Source organism: Aulonocara sp. 'chitande type north' Nkhata Bay, linkage group LG3, assembly GCF_057382095.1.
Source record: "Aulonocara sp. 'chitande type north' Nkhata Bay isolate Kocher_YH1m ecotype deep benthic linkage group LG3, A_spYH_male_GT1.1, whole genome shotgun sequence".
NCBI lineage: Eukaryota > Metazoa > Chordata > Actinopteri > Cichliformes > Cichlidae > Aulonocara > Aulonocara sp. 'chitande type north' Nkhata Bay.
The window spans coordinates 24,817,323-24,834,790 of record NC_141346.1 but is presented as its reverse complement, the minus strand read 5'-3'; the positions used below and the strand labels follow the sequence as shown (position 1 = coordinate 24,834,790).

Sequence of the window (17,468 nt, the reverse complement as noted above, 5' to 3'; positions counted from 1 at the left end):
ACTCCATATTATTCGTATTTACACAACCGAGGAAGCGTTCCCAGTTTCCACAGCCATTTTCACGTGACAGGAGTTTCAGTGATAATCTTGAGAGTGGTAAGTTAAGTCTTCTTGCTGATTATTCAGTGTATTTGTCCTTTTTTAATATTGTGTGTGTATTACATTTAAAATGTAATCTTTAATCCTCTTGAATTTTCGCAGCTTTTTATATTTATGTGGACAAAGAATGAAATCATTCACCAATGCTAGAGAATTATATTTCAAAGCATTTACAAACTTTTGTGACGGCATTTTAGCTCATTGTCATGGTCGCCGAAGAATGAATGAGAAATGCAAAATCAGAACAAAGTATTTTATGGGTATAAATATTTAACTATTAAATATATAAAAATTTAACTTAAGGTAAATCATATACATGTAATGTTAAAATGCATATATACTTCAAATTATCATTCAAATGAAAATGTATTAAATTGAACACTGATGAAGTTGGTCTGAACAAAGAATTTACCTAATTAGAATATGTTGAACAGGAACAGATTATTAGTGTTTTGAAAACAACACATTCGGATGACAGATGAATATTTAATATTTATGAAGAAACATGAACTGACTTGAGGTGGTGTTTGTAGGCTGTATGCTCGCTATGTGACTTCCACTTAAATACTAAGAAAGTAACTGAGCATTGAGCGTCTCCATTAGTTACAGTTGCTATGCTTGTCAACATTTGAATCGTAGACTATTTATATATACTATTTATATAGTGCTTTTAAACACAGACATTCAACTTTCATGAAAAAGAAACTAGCCCATTTTGAAAGTGATGGCAGAAACACTTTGTAAAAATGTTGGGACAGGAGCAAAAATAAATCCTGGAAAAGTAAGTGGAAAATGAAACCGTAGCAGAAGCGTTTTGCAAATAATAAGATTAACTGGCAGCAAGTCAGTAACATGTTCGGGTATAAAAACATAAGCTTAGAGAGGCAGTGCTTCAGAGTAGTTCACCAATCTACAAAAAAGTAACTCTACAAAGTGCGGACAGTTTTCCTCATCTGAACATTGCCAAGACTTTAAATACCTCATCATGTATAGGGATGGGTATCGAAAACCGGTTCTTGTTGAGAACCGGTTCCCACTGTTTCAATTCCTTGGAATCGTTTGCCATTTTTGCAAACGATTCCCTTATCGATTCCAGTCGCCCCGAATGACGTCACCACGTTGCGGAGCGTCATTTACCTGGCAGGAAACATGGCGCCTAAGCGGCTCAAACGCTCAAAAGTTTGATTATACTTTATGAGAACCGATGACAACAGGGCAACTTGCAAAGTAGATATTTCATTTAAGGGAGGAAACACTACGAATATGCAAAAGCATTTGCTCACAAAACACGCGATGACACGCGTTTTTAATTCCGCTCCGGACTCGTGACTCTCAACCCAGCAGCAGCGCTAACGTTTGCACGTCCTCTCCCGTTAATGCGGCAGGTAAATAATCAACTAACAGTGCATATTATGTTAGCGCAATCTGCCTTATTACAAGACCTGCCATTACTGTACATGTAGGTGACCATGATGAGAGAGACAGACAGAGTCTGGCTGGCGCTCGCTGGTAGTTCTCGCTGCAGTCTACCGGTAGCGTCTCCTTTCAGGCCAGGATAGACTAATGTCACAGAGCAGTGTCTAAGTTTGTGGTAAAAGTCTTGCACCCATTTGCCACAGCAGATGCCCCCGATTTTTGGTAAGTGAATGTGTTTAATTGTGGGCAGGGACATTACTGGATATTCTTGTGTAATTGCCACAGAACAATTTATGTTATACTTTGTTATTGCTACAGAAGAATGTTGCAGCTTTAAGGCAGGGATGACTCCTGGAGTTGCTTTCTCACTGCATATGCTTTATTTCACAATCAGATCGATTCGATAACAAAAACATACAGCAGCTCCTCTCCTACTCCTAGCCCTTCGCTGCGGTGGAAAAAAGAACGACTTCAATCCCCTTCAAGGAACATACGTACAAAATAGTTTTCCTGATACACCAATGGGGCGTTCAATGCCATCTTGTAAATATGAGTACTCTGGCAGAGTAACAGTTCAAATGAAAAATACACCAGAACAAACAAGCAAACAAAAAAAGAAGTGTGGGGTACCTTTGAACCAATGAACAAAGTATAACAATTTATACTTTTTAACATAACCCGACCCCGTCAATATGTGATATGTCTCACAAGAATATTTATTTTATTATTTTACATTTACAATTTTTTTTCCTGGGGACCCTGTGACACCCCATTGAAGAGCCGTAGGCTGGATCTCTCAAGATCTCACTGTTGGGTTTGTAAGGCCATGTTACTCCTAAATTTCTATCTTGTTCAAAGAGAAGATATAAAACAAAGCTCTGAGCTAATCGACCTTAGTGTTCTCCTTTTTTTAAAAAAAAACAAAAAGAATCGATAAGAGAATCGATAAAGAATCGAATCGTTAAACAGAATCGAAAATGGGAATCGGAATCGTTAAAATCTTATCAATACCCATCCCTAATCATGTATAGTGCAAAATATCAAAAGATTCAGAGAATCTGAAGAAATCTCTCTGCAGAAGGGAGAAGGCTGAAAATCAGTACTGGATGCCTGTGAGCATCGTGCCCTCAGGCGGCACCGCATTAAAGAACAGGCATGAATGTGGCATAGAAATAACATTTTCACAAATCATTTTCTGGTAACACAGGTCAGTGTGCCATCCATAAATGCAAGTCTCCTTCATTCAAATATAAACCATATATGATTTAAAAAAAAAAAAGCCACCATCTTCTCATCTAAAAGGGTCTGAAGCAAAGTGGAAAACTGTTCTGTGGGGACAATGAATTGAAACTCTATATATAATTTGAAAAACACTGACCCTGTAACCTCTAAAGAGCAGAGAGACCATTCGCCTTGCTATTGAGGATGTAACAGTCACGAAAACCATAACTGTCCGGGCCAATCAAAAACCATGGATGACAGGAGAGGTCTACAGGCTGCTGAAAGCTCGGAATGTTGCCTTCAGAGTTGGAGACGAGGCAAGCCTGAGGACAGCTAGGGCCAACCTTTCCCGTGGCATCAGAGAGGCTAAGAGACAGTACTCCAGGAAAATATCTCATCACTTCAAAGACAGCAGAGACTCACGGAGCCTGTGGCGGGGCATTCAGACCATCACAGATTACAAGCCCCCACCACAGACCTGTGATAGCACTATCTCCCTGCTGAACGAGCTGAACACTTTCTTTGCTCGCTTTGAAGTCCAAAACAGCACCACTGCACAGAAGACCCCACCCCCTCCTGGTGACCAGGTGATGACTCTGTCACCGGACAGCGTGAGGAGATCCCTCAGCAGGATCAATGCACGTAAAGCTCCGGGTCCTGACAACATTCCTGGTCGTGTACTGAGAGACTGTGCAGTGGAACTCACTGATGTCTTCACAGACATCTTCAACATATCACTCATCCAGGCTGTCGTCCCCACATGTTTTAAAGCCACCACAATCATTCCGGTTCCAAAAAAGTCATCTCCCTCCTGCTTTAATGACTACCGTCCTGTTGCACTTACTCCCATCCTGATGAAGTGCTTCGAACGACTAGTCATGCAACACATCAAGACTGTCCTGCCCCCCTCCCTGGATCCCTTCCAGTTTGCCTATCGGCCCAACCGCTCAACCGATGATGCCATCTCCACTGCACTCCACTCGGCACTCACACACCTGGACAAAAATGACTCATATGTTCGAATGCTGTTCATAGATTTCAGTTCAGCATTCAACACCATAATCCCCCAACAGCTCATTCAAAAACTGGTCCAGCTGGGGCTCAACACCTCACTGTGCAACTGGCTGTTGGATTTCCTCACCGGAAGACCTCAAGCAGTACGGGTTGGCAGTAATACATCCAGCACCATCATTTTAAACACGGGGGCCCCGCAGGGATGTGTGCTGAGCCCCCTCCTCTTCACTCTGCTGACCCATGACTGCACTCCATCATACAGCTCCAACCTCTTCATCAAGTTTGCGGACGACACAACGGTGGTGGGTCTCATTAGCAACAGGGATGAGACCGACTACAGAAGTGAGGTGAGACGCCTGGCCACGTGGTGTGCTGACAACAATCTCTCTCTGAATGTGGAGAAGACGAAGGAGATTGTTGTGGACTTCAGAAGAATGCACACCCAACATGCTCCTCTGACCATTGACGGAGCGTCTGTGGAGAGAGTGAGCAGCACCAAGTTCTTGGGTGTGCACATCACAGAGGATCTCTCCTGGACGTACAACACCACAGCACTGGCCAAGAAATCACAGCAGCGTCTCTTCTTTCTCCGCAAACTAAGAAGAGCAGGAGCACCAGCCCCCATCATGTACACTTTCTACAGAGGCACCATCGAGAGCATCCTGTCGAGCTGCATCACTGTGTGGTTTGGAGCCTGCAATGCGTCCTGTCATAGAACCCTCCAACGCATAGTGAGAGCTGCAGAGAGGATCATTGGTGTCTCTCTCCCCTCCCTCCAGGACATTTACAGCACCCGTCTCACTAAAAAAGCCCTTTGCATAGCGGCTGATCCCACGCACCCAATGCAAAGCTTCTTCAAGCTGCTGCCGTCGGGGAGGAGACTGCGGAGTCTCCAGGCCAGGACCAGCAGGCTGAAGGACAGCTTCATCCATCAGGCTGTCAGGAAGCTTAACTCCCTCCCGATTCTGCCCCCTCTCCCCTCTCTCCTCCACGGTCTCACTGAACTCTGTCACACACACACAAACACACACACTCTCTGACTCACTCACTGGCCTGCACCAGTTACCAGTCACTTTGTGGAGCATTGGACTGCCATTACCTCATAAGACTTTGTTGTTACACTTTCTCTTACCGTACATTACTAAATCTCCATTTGCACTATTTGCCTATTTGCACTACTCTGCCTGGTTTACACTCAATGTCACTTACCCATTATATTGTATATTGTATAGCTTTCTTGTTATATGTAAAATTGTATTTATTTACATTTTTACTTTTTAATTATTTTACTTGCATTTTTTAAATCACTTTTATATTTAAATATATTTAAATGTTCATTTGCTATTTATCTAGGGATTGAAGAGTAACGCAATTTCTATTCTCCGTATGTCCTGTACATGTGGAAGAATCGACAAATAAAGTTGACTTTGACTTTGACTTTGATCAGACAGTTCCAAAGCCTACAGCTCTGATGGATACCAATTGGTATCCAGTGATGTATTAGTGCCTATGGAATTGGCAGCTTGCACATCTGGAAAGGCATCAACAATGGTGAAAGATATATACAGGTCAGATAAATATCCACTCCCATTCAGATGTCTTTTTTAGGGAAGGTCTTGCATATTTCAGCAAAAAGGCACAATACATCTATTACAACAGCATGGCTTCACAGTAGAAGAGTCTGGGTGCTGAATTGGCCTGCCTGCAGTCCAGACCTTCTGGGAACTGAAAAGATTTGGAGTATCATAAAATGAAAAATGCGGCAAAGAAGACCCTGGACTGCTGAGCAGCTAAAATCCAACATCAGACAAGACAGTGAGATAACATTACTCTCCCCAAATTCCAATAATTGTTGTCCTCAGTTCGCAGAATTGACAGGGAAGTAAATAAAAGTTTTTTGAAACATGCTGCTGCCATCAAATTCAAAATGAGTTAATATTTTTTTAATTGTGATTTTCTTTCCCTCTTTAAACATTTGATATGTTTCTATGTTATATTTAGAATAAATACAAATTCAAATTTTATTTTATTTGTCACGTACACAGTCATACACAGTACGATATGTAGTGAAATGCTTGGACAACTGCTCGTGACCTAAAGAAAACAAAAAAGGAAAAGGCTATGAATAAGATAGGAAATAAATATGAAAAATTAAAAAGGGTAAATTTAACTAGGAAGGAATAAAATATAAATTAAGGTTAAAAATGAAATAACTGTACAACACAAATTAGAATGAAGGGTAAATTTAACTGGGAAAGAATAAGATAAAATATATAAATTAAAGTTGAAAATAAAATAACTGTACAACAAAATACACAATATAGAACTATATAAGAATGTATGAAGAAATCTAAATATAAATAAATATATACACAATAACAGCAGCTGTACAAGTATTAACCGGAAATTAAGAATATAGTGACCAGTGTTGTGCAAAAAAAAAATAAATCACCAAGTCACTTCGCCAGTTTAGGAATGAAATGACGTAGGACCTTCAAACTGATACCACAGGTGTATCTATTAAAAATCTCGGACGAGTTTGAATCTCATTGACCTTGATGTCACAGTATCAGAGGTGAGAGTAAGTTTTCTGAAACTCTTGTGAAAGTGATAAGGTGACAAAAGATGTTGAAATTGTTACCACAGGTGTGTCTACTGGTGCTCTATAAGCCACCTGTAACCACATATTAAAACAGTACCTTATTCTATGAAAGTAAGCAGTATACTTTAGAATGTTTTCTGCCAGCAATGAATGACTTAATATCCGTCATCATAACTGTTTATTTCACTTGCTTACACCACCCTTCAACTTCTTTTTAAGCCAAAGCACACTCTCTGAGAAAGACCTACTTTGTACTTACAGGCCTTCCAAGAAAGGAAGGCCTGTAAGTACACAGTCTGCAAATGCAGAGAAGTAGAATCACAATGGCTCATTAAATGCAAGATCACTGCAGCTTGATGTTATCGTTTCCACTTATGCAACCCTGGTACATATCTGTTGTAGAATCGAGACCTGTTGTCATTATGTGTAGGCTAGCATTACTCCTCTACACAGGTTGTTCAGTCTTGTCCAAAAATTTTAAGGTGTATTGCTGATGAGTTTTTTTGTTTTTTCATCTGACCACAGGACACATCTCAGTTGAGGATGTCATCAATACAAACCTGTTTCCTGTCCATCCCTGCCCTGCTCTTCCTAGTCCTTCCAATAGATCCCACTTTAGCTGAAGTGGTCACATCAGTATCAATCTGTAAACAATTTCTTCTTGAGGAAACTCCCCCTCAGGTCCCTGGTGTCTTGGAAAGTGGAAATATCCTGAACCAGAACCAGTACAAGCCTATATGCCAGACTTATAAGAACAAGAGAAGGTTTTTAACTCTCTATGACATCAAGAACAAGATTCCAGTATTTTCTGCATACAAGTACATTGGAGACGTAGAAATAAAGCGACCCCGCAGTCATTGGCAGATAGAGCCACAGGTAGGTCTCACAGACTGTAAATCAAACTTTTATTTATATCTTACAATGTGCTACTGTACAGGGTGGGCCATTTATATGGATACACCATAATAACATGGGAATGGTTGGTGATATTAAAGTCCTGTTTGTGGCACATTAGTATATGTGAGGGGGCAAACTCCTCAAGATGGGTGGTGACCATGGTGGCCATTTAGAAGTCAGCCATCTTGGATACAACTTCTGTTTTTTCAATAGGAAATGTCACAAGAAAAACAATGGTGTGCTTGGTTTCAACGTAACTTTATTCTTTCATGAGTTATTTACAAGTTTCTGACCACTTATAAAATGTGTTCAATGTGCTGCCCATTGTGTTGGATTGTCAATGCAACCCTCTTCTCCCACTCTTCACACACTGATAGCCATCCAGTATCCGTAGTTTCAGGTGCTGCACATCTCGTATCTTCACACCATAGACAATTGCCTGTAGATGAACCCAAAGATAAAAGTCTAAGGGGGTCAGATCGGGAGACCTTGGGGGCCATTCAACTGGCCCACAATGACCAATCCACTTTCCAGGAAACTGTTCATCTAGGAATGCTCGGACCTGGCACCCATAATGTGGTGGTGCACCATCTTGCTGGAAAAACTCAGGGAACGTGCCAGCTTCAGTGCACATCATGTAGCAATTTCAAATATCCAGTGGCCTTGAGGTTTCCATTGATGAAGAATGGACCCACTATCATTGTATCCCATATACCACACCAAACCATCACTTTTGTTGGTCCAACAGTCTTGGAGGGATCCATCCAATGTGGGTTAGTGTCAGACTAATAGCCGTGGTTTTGTTTGTTAACTTCACCGTTCACATAAAAGTTTGCCTCATCACTGAACAAAATCTTCTGCGTGAACTGAGGGTCCTGTTCCAATTTTTGTTTTGCCCATTCTGCAAATTATGTGCGCCAATCTGGGTCATCCTCGTTGAGATGCTGCAGTAGCTGGAGTTTGAAAGGGTGCCATTTGTGAGTAGCTAATATCCGCTGAAGGGATGTTCGACTAATGCCACTCTCCAGTGACATGCGGCGAGTGCTACGCTGTTGGCTCTTGCTGAATGAAGCTAGGACAGCCACTGATGTTTCTTCATTAGTGACAGTTTTCTTGCGTCCACATTTTGGCAAATCCAACACTGAACCAGTTTCACGAAACTTAGCAAGCAGTTTGCTAACTGTAGCATGGGAGATGGGTGGTCTTGCAGGGTGTCTTGCCTTGAAATCTGCTGCAATGACCCGGTTACTGCGTTCACCAGATATCAACACAATTTCGATCCGCTCCTCACGGACATGTCAATGGCTGTGAACAAAGAGAAACTTGTAAATAACTCATGAAATAATAAAGTTACGTTGAAACCAAGCACACCGTTGTTTTTCTTGTGACGTTACCAATAAGTTTGATGTGTCACATGGCCTTCTTCCTATTGAAAAAACAAAAGTTGTATCCAAGATGGCCGACTTCTAAATGGCCACCATGGTCACCACCCATCTTGAGGAGTTTGCCCCCTCACATATACTAATTTGCCACAAACAGGACTTTAATATCACCAACCATTCCCATTTTATTACGGTGTATCCATATAAATGGCCCACCCTGTATATTCATAACTAACTGTAAGCCTCTTTGCAGCTTGAGAATGAAAATGACAGCAATAACATGAGGAGAAAAGACAAAGAGAAGATCTACAATCACCAGGCTGTAGACACTGATTTCAAATCCAATGGAACATATGACAAAGGTCACATATTTCCAAGCTCTCATGCATTCACTAAAGATGACAAAATGGCTACTTTCACCCTGACCAACATTGTTCCACAAGCAAGAACTTTCAACCAGGGAAGCTGGAACAAAATGGAGAGGTGCATCAAATGTGTTATGGACAAATACTGCAAAAATAGCAGTGGTGTCACTGAAGTTTTTGTGGTAACTGGAGCACAACCCAGCTCTAACAACATCCTCAACAACAAGATTAACATTCCCTCCATGCTCTGGTCGGCATTCTGCTGCTACAGCTCCAACATGGACATGTGGATCGCTAGCGCACACTGGGGCGAAAATGTTCCAGATGAATCTAAACACAAATATCTACAGACCAAGACTCTGTCAGAACTGCACAACAAACTGAGGACAGCAGACTCTGAGTTTAACATGTTTCCTGGAACACAGTGTCCTCTACACAAGACTGTCTCACAGTTTTACCCAGATATCAAAAACTGCTTCTGCCCCTCATCCATATCAACCACTTCTGCCCCTAGCAATTTAACAACTCCCACTCCACCTTCTGGTTCAACCACATTACAACTGACCCCCACGCTTCAAATTCTACTCCTAACACATCTGTTTCTCTACTTTTAACACCTTCTATTAGCTCTATGTCAGATTGGTGACCTGACCTGGGTGTTCCCCACCTCTCGCCCTATGGTAGCTGGGATAGGCTCCAGTGCAACCATTGACCCTATTTAACATAAGAAGAAGAGAATGGATGGATAGATGGATGAATTCCCATGATGCACTTCATCGTGTTTCTTCTTCAGTCACCATTTTCACTTGCTATGGGATTATTCACCTCTCTCCCTTCACCCCCACTGCAGATGCCTCCATGCTGCTACATCGTCAAAAACCGGCTCTCCCATTTGAACATCTGCCTTGCTTACTATGATCTGGCTCTCCAGTTACTACATCTACTCCTCTTACTATGATGGGCTTTTATCTACAACATCATTCAACATCAGAATTTTAACTCAATATCTGACCTTGTGATTGTGACATTTGAAACATCAGGCTCAGTTTTCTCTCTGAACTTTGCCCCTAGAGGGACTAATACTGTGCAGACCAAGGATAGATAGAGCTGATTACAATAAACAATGCAAATATTTTCATTAATCTCTAGAACTGATTTCGGGAAACTTGAGATTCAGTATCTTGCCCAATGAAGAATGACAATAGCAATGCAAACAGAACTAGTAAATATGAACAATTAGTGATAAATTCAGACAGATTTATCAAGGTAACACAAGAACATTCACTGCCTGGACTAGCATATGGATGCTATGCACCACGGGGAATGCAAAGATACAGTTAGAAACAACTCCCCTCAACAAAAATGCACAGGTCTTGCAATAAACTGATAGCAACAAAGATTGCGACAGCTAATAAACGTATTAATACTCTCAGCTGCTTCATAAACGCACAGAAGGAAATGCCCACTGCATGGTAAGCCTCACAATGACTAGTTAAATTGGCTGCTGTAGCGAGAAGGGTAACCAGTCATGAGATGGTGATTAGGTTTTTCACCACAAGGTGTCACTGCTATTTAAAAATTATTCTGTGAAAAGTGATCATTGTTTTTCCAGCTAACTTCATTATTGGCCCATTTATTCACCTGATTCTTCCTGCTCTTGTTCAAACTTGTACAATGTTTTAAATCTGCACCACTGATTCATCCTCTTTAAAGACAGCTTGCTGTCTTTAACAGTCTCATTATTTACTTGACTTGTTTATATGCGGATTTCTCCAAAACATGTGTTGATCACAGTTATTGACAGAATGGTATGATAAGTATTGTTTTGACTTGTGCAGGACTCGTATGTGTCACTTTTTCACAGAACATCATCTTCAAGATCTGGCGATAAACCAAATTGGCCAGCAGGTGTCACACAAAGCACCGTGTGGATCTTTTCTTTGGTGTTAGATCAATAAAACCAACTGTCAAGAAAAATATAATTGCTTTTTCCTAATTATGATTACATTCACAGATTTTCATTTTTATATGTATTTATATTCTCTATGTTTTATACAAGTAGTTTTTGCCAGGCCTGCAGCGCCTGTTTTGATCTATTTGATCAAAACTATTTGATTATTGTGTGCATGCAGTTTGTTTCAGTTTCAGTTGCTTCTCTTTTTTTCCCTTATTTTAATCTTTTGTCTTTTACTTTTTTGTCTTTTACTTATTATTGTAGGTGGTTATTTGTTTTAGTTTTCTCTTTGATCATTGTCTCTAGGATTCTAAAAATGTGATTTTTGAGTTTAACAAATTTATTACATGAAATTCCAGTCATGTCAATGCAAATGCTTCACTGACTATTCACAGAACAACACAACAATTTACGGTATATGTCACATGTCATATAATTTTATGTAAAGGTAAAGGTAACAGTGGTCGCCATGGTAATCAGAGTAAGCTGGGCGAGTGGCTCCAGCAGATGCCAGGACCAAGATCCAAGATCTCTGTCCAGAGGAGCGCAGTCCTAGGAACAGCAAAGGTACTCCACTGTTAGAGGACCCGACCTTAAAGGATAAAGACCATATTTTAAGTATTTCATTAATCATTTTCCTATTTGATTTATTTTCCCTTTAATTAAACTGGACATCACTTTAAATACTTCTAAATTTGAAATGTCCTATTAAAGAATCTCTGATAACAATGAATTAAAATTCCAGTTTTAGTGGCATTCGAAGGATGTCTCGCTGTTCTCACCTCACTGTACCCTCACCTGCTAAAACTTTATACAAGCTGCTATGAAATTAAACAACCTAGAAGATAACATAAAATAGCATGTGTTTTCTGACATAACTGAAATCTAATCTTTACGAAAAATCGGATAGTGTTACACACATAACTATGTGTTATCTGAAAATGCACAGGTGTGCACTTATGCAGAAACATTTCAGAGACACACCCAATGAGATAAAGAACAAAAAGGTTTGCAAAACAAAAAGTATCACCTGATGCAGAGTTAAGACGACCCAGCTCCAATAATAGATCATATTTAAGCAAAGCAGCAGCTTGTTGTGCATTTAAATATTATCAGCTGTGTTATAACCATTGTGACAAAATGGTAAATTGAGAGCTAATTTACCTTTGCCACATCAATAGCAATCATGAAAGTGGGGTTTTGTTATGGGAATTTTGGCATTACAGTTTTTCTGGTTTAAGATTTTTCATTGAGGTTATTTGTTGTTAACAATGAAAACTGTAATTAACAACTGCCAACTGTTAACACTAGATTGCTTTTAGAGTCAGCTGTGTACTGCTTGGTACAGAGACACCAGTTCCAATATTCTATTCTATTCTATTCTATTTTGGGGCCATGAAAGGCTTTAAAAGTATAATCCTAAAATCAGTTCTTAAACAAATGGGCAGTTGGTGCAGAGTCATTAAAACCGGTGTAATATCCCCACATTTCTTGGGCAATTACAGCGACTGAGAATAAAAGGATCATTAATCATATGAGTGTCAGCAAAACTCACAGTATTAGGCTAATAATAATAATAATAATAATAATAATAATAATAAAAAATAAAAATAATAATTTTAGTTATAGTTTTTGTAACATTTTAAAACACGTAAAACTCTTCTGAATCTGGATTTAAAAAACACAAAATAAATGTACTGTATGGATCCCAACAGGGGATCAAATAATTATTTAATAATAATAATTGTGGTTTGTAGTCTAAAGTGCTTTGGGTGATCGGTGATGCTAGAAAAGCTCAAGTTAAAAATTTGTTTGCTGTTTTTAACCCTGTTTGGTTTGGTGGTTTTGGTTTCCGGCAGATTGAAATGGTTGCCTGTATTTCATATGGAAAATGGCAGCTGAAGACTTGCTTGCAGCTTGCACAATTTCATAGTGATTGGTGGTTGCCAGAGGGTTACTGGTCTCTGGACCTGTCCGACTGGCTCATTTGCACAGTGAATGCTAGTTGTGCTCTTTACTCATCTATGAGTTTGATGGCATCTGCAGCAAAAAGAATTCATGTGATATAATCAGCTACATAATGCCAACTGTTGGAGACTAAAGCAGTCCCTTTCCCTTTTCTGAGCTGGTATCTAAAAAATGTTATCCAATTCTAATCAGTCTCACTTGGTTGGCAGTTTTAAATGATCTGCCTTTCAAAGAAATGTCCCAAAAACCTGTTTCAGCAGGAATTGTATCTCTTTAAGTATGCCAGGCTCTTTAAAAGGCAGGAACCTATAGTGTTTGCTACTCTGTTTTCAGAGCTGAGCTGTTGCTTTCCAAACCTGCGATCGTTGTGATCCCTCCAGTAACTGGCATGATGGCAAACAGTGAGTATAAATTATAAATGGTAAATGGCCTGTATTTATATAGCGCTTTACTAGTCCCTAAGGACCCCAAAGCGCTTTACATATCCAGTCATCCACCCATTCACACACACATTCACACACTGGTGATGGCAAGCTACATTGTAGCCACAGCCACCCTGGGGTGCACTGACAGAGGCGAGGCTGCCGGACACTGGCGCCACCGGGCCCTCTGACCACCACCAGTAGGCAACGGGTGAAGTGTCTTGCCCAAGGACACAACGACCGAGACTGTCCAAGCCGGGGCTCGAACCGGCAACCTTCCGATTACAAGGCGAACGCCCAACTCTTGAGCCACGATCGCCCCATACATTTTATTTTTTTAATTATAAATATATATAAATGACCTGACAACTAGAAAAAGGTTGAACAAGAATCATTTGTCTGAAATTACAAAAAAAAAAAAAATTAAAAGAAATTAAAAATTTGAAAATTCTGGTTCAAATTTTTGACAATATATATAAAGGACCTCATGAGAGCCGTACAACAGTGAGTCTCTACAGCCATCTGTAAAACATGGTGAACGCTCTGACCTGATTCAGGGCTGCACTTTAGCCAGTGATGTTGGAGATCTTGCTAAAATTGATGGAATTATGAGTTATGCTCAATCAGATTTTGATCCACCATGCAATATCTGTCTGTAAATTTCTGGAAAAGTTCCTTTTTTAGAATGACGATGATCCCTAACACACTACCAATGTAGTGTGTTGACAAGGAACAGAATAGAAGGCAGCCGACATTCAAAAAAGATGTTTGAATGACTGAAGAGAGCAGGCAGTTTTGAAGAATAAAGTTGGTCACACCAGCTACAACTTATAGTTGTACAAACTCTGTTTTTGCCTTATATCCTATATTTCCATGTGCTTGTACACAATTTAATAAATTGCTACATTTATTTACCATTTTCCCAGTAAAATATTAAAAAAACAAAACAAGAGGTGGGTAGAGACTTTCACACTGTACTGTAATAATAGTCCAGCAACAGATAATAAATCCATTGCTGATATGTTTATTAACACCTGTTTATCTTCAGGACATCAATGTGTGGTGTCGAGTAACTTTGCACTTTTTTCAGATATTTTTCAGTTCTATTTCATTACATTCAGTTTGATTTATATATTTTATTTATTTGCACAGGGTAAAAATATTTCCACACAAATGCTTGTAAATAAGGCCCAATTATTCCAATCACATTACCGTACACTTCAATGCACATATTTCCCTTCTTCCTAGCTAAACATAAAGAAATCACAGGTAGCTCAATGCTTTCACACAGTACTACTGTTATTAGTCCACCAAGAGAAAAAAGATACATTGATAAGAAAAATTAAATTGAAGCCTTTTGTGCTTGGCTTTCATCATCATTTTCACTTTTTCAGAGAGTTTTCCCGACAGTTAAAGTTTGCAGTCAGACATGAATCCAGATGAGTTTGATATTCTGTGAATGAATACCAGACGACAAACAACCATATCACCAAACCAGCCGTACACCAACTAGTTCAACTTAAACAAATAAACTTTATTTTCAGTTATTATCAAACTGTCAGTGTGATGAGTTTATACAAATCAATTGAATTGAATTTTATTAAATTTTATTTCCATATTGCCAAATCACATTGATACTCATCTCAAGGCACTTTATTCTTTGCACACTTTATATTGAAAGGTAAAAAGCCTAAAAAAACACTGAGAGGAAAAACACCCCAATAAGCAGACAACCCCCTATGAGCAAGCACTAGTTGACAGTAGGAAGAAGAACTCCCTTTTAACAGAAAGTAGTAAGTAGGTCAGATCCTGTAATTACAAAAAAAAGGCATATAAAGGGAAACAAAATGCTATCACTTAGGGAAAGCACAGGGGACGTATCGACCAGTAAATCAACAGCTTTACACTGAGCTCTGTCTTCACCACAACAGACCGGTGCGACATCTGCATCACTGCAGCTGTGACCATGAAGCATTTGTCAACTGAAACATATTCCATGATCTCTTGTCTTATCTTGTCTCTCATTTCACCCCTTTCTTTGCTTCACCTGGAAATAAACGTGTTGCTATAGAGAGAAATTGCTGTGGGGCAGTATACAGATTCAACAAGGCTGTTGGTTCCAAACAATTCAAATTTACTGACCTACGCACGGTGCTGAGAGCAAAATAGGTTTGTACACATTTCATAAATCTGACAGTATTTTTATATGGTGGCATATTTTTATTTTTTGCACAGGGTAAGAACGTTCCCACACAAATGTTAGTAAATGAGGCCCAATTTTTCCTAACACACCAGTGCTGTGCACAGACGTTTAAAGGGGCGGGTGTTCAAAGTTAAAAAGTGGCACAGAGAACCAGGCTGAATATGAAAGACCCACATTCATCAAGAATCTAATATGGAATTACATTATGCTATATCGCTGTCATTAGGTGGGGACAATGCAAAGCAAACGTAGCATATGTGTTACCTGATGGGTACAATGTTGCTGCTGCTCCTGCTGCTGATAGTGCTGGAGGGCAGGGCTGTGCTGATCTGAGACTGTAGACATTAAAAAGTGCACAGGAGAAATGGTAGCTGATTAAACAAGTGTTATGAGATAATAATAAAATGCAAAGATTGGTGACAGTGCTTGGAACCATAAGGCAACAGATTTAAAAAACTGTGGGAAATGAACTGAAACTGGAATATTACTAGGGAAAAACAAATGGGTGGTCATGGTAGGGTAACAATGTAGCAAAAAAAATCTATACACATAAAACATGCACACATACACACGTGTGCATACAGTGACATTTTGGTGTCACTTTGATGGACAGAGCTACAGAGCCATGACACCCTCATCCAGTTAGCTAGCGGCTAATGACCACCACTACTTGTGCAGTTAATAAAAGTACGGCTAATGTTTTGTTGCACTGTTGCACACACAGTGTGCTCATTTGTTTCAATTCGTCAGTTGCCACAAGAAAACTTAACAACGTGTACACAAAAAATGTGCATACTCTTTGCGAGCTCGTTCCCGGCTCGTAACCAGCGCCCTCTGCCATCAAGGGTGAGCATTGGTTTATGGTCATCATGTGACTGATGCAAGCCAGATCCTTTTATTTAGTAAAATGTAAATGTTACTGTTGATGGGTACAGGCAGGGGAAGGTGCTCAAATCCCTGCTTCCCTTTTGATGCCTTATATCATCTATTTCATCGATTTGTACGTTTTCACACAATTCAATGCACATATTTCCCTTTTTCCTAGCTAAACATAAAGAAACTACAGGTAGCTCAATGCTTTTACACAGTACTACTGTATTATTAGTCCACCAAGAGAAAAAAATATATAAATTGATAAAAAATAAAAAATGATTAAAGCCTTTTGTGCTTGTAAAATGGTCTGTATTTGTATAGCGCTTTACTTGGTCCTAAGGACCCCAAAGCGCTTTACACTATACACAATCATTCACACACTGGTGATGGCAAGCTACAGTGTAGCCACAGCACTATCAGAGGCAAGGCTGCCGGACACTGGTGCCACCGGGCCCTCTGGTGGTGCCTACTCTGACCACCACCAGTAGGCAATGAGTGAAGTGTCTTGCCCAAGGACACAACGACCGAGACTGTCGGAGCCGGGGCTCGAACCGACAACCTTCCGATTACAAGACGAACGCCCAACTCTTGAGCCACGATCGCCCCATCAATTGGCTTTCATCAGCAGGTGTTTATCTGGAGGGCATCAGGCTTAAAGCCATAGGCGTGGTGTGTGGTACATTTTCACTTTTTCAGAGATTTTTCCTGATAGTTAAAATATATAGTCAGAAATGAATCCAGATGAGTTTGATACTCTAAGAATGAATACCAGATGACAAACAACCATATCACCAAACCAGCTCAGCTACTTCTACTTAAACAGATAAACTTCAATTTTAATTACTGTCCAACTGTCAATGAAATGAATTAAAATTTAATAAAATTCAGTTCAACTGAATTTTATTAAATTTAATTCAGTTCTGTTTGTATTTATTTCTATATTGCCAAATCATAACAACTGTCATCTTAAGGTCAAACCACCAGTAGAACCAGGATCGGGGAGGGGCAGCTATGTGCTCCGACCAGTTGGTGGTGACGGGAGAAATGAAAGT

The 17,468-nt window shown here is 39.8% G+C and overlaps 1 protein-coding gene across 3 annotated transcripts; it reads left to right on the top strand.

Annotated features, from left to right (window-relative positions):
* Positions 1-30: 30 nt before the first annotated feature.
* LOC147334747 (endonuclease domain-containing 1 protein-like) lies at positions 31-11,073 on the top strand. 3 transcript variants are annotated; one of them, XM_086274676.1, is made up of 3 exons: positions 31-96; positions 6,878-7,228; positions 8,885-11,073. In XM_086274676.1, exons 2-3 carry the CDS (start codon positions 6,896-6,898, stop codon positions 9,608-9,610), a joined length of 1,059 nt encoding a protein of 352 aa, XP_086130802.1. In that variant the 5' UTR covers positions 31-96; positions 6,878-6,895; the 3' UTR covers positions 9,611-11,073. The 3 variants fall into 3 exon arrangements, 2 of the variants coding, with proteins under 2 accessions (XP_086130802.1, XP_086130793.1); XM_086274667.1 differs by lacking the exon at positions 31-96 and adding an exon at positions 1,098-1,484; XR_015126376.1 differs by lacking the exons at positions 31-96; positions 6,878-7,228; positions 8,885-11,073 and adding exons at positions 1,098-1,484; positions 1,563-2,478.
* Positions 11,074-17,468: the final 6,395 nt, after the last annotated feature.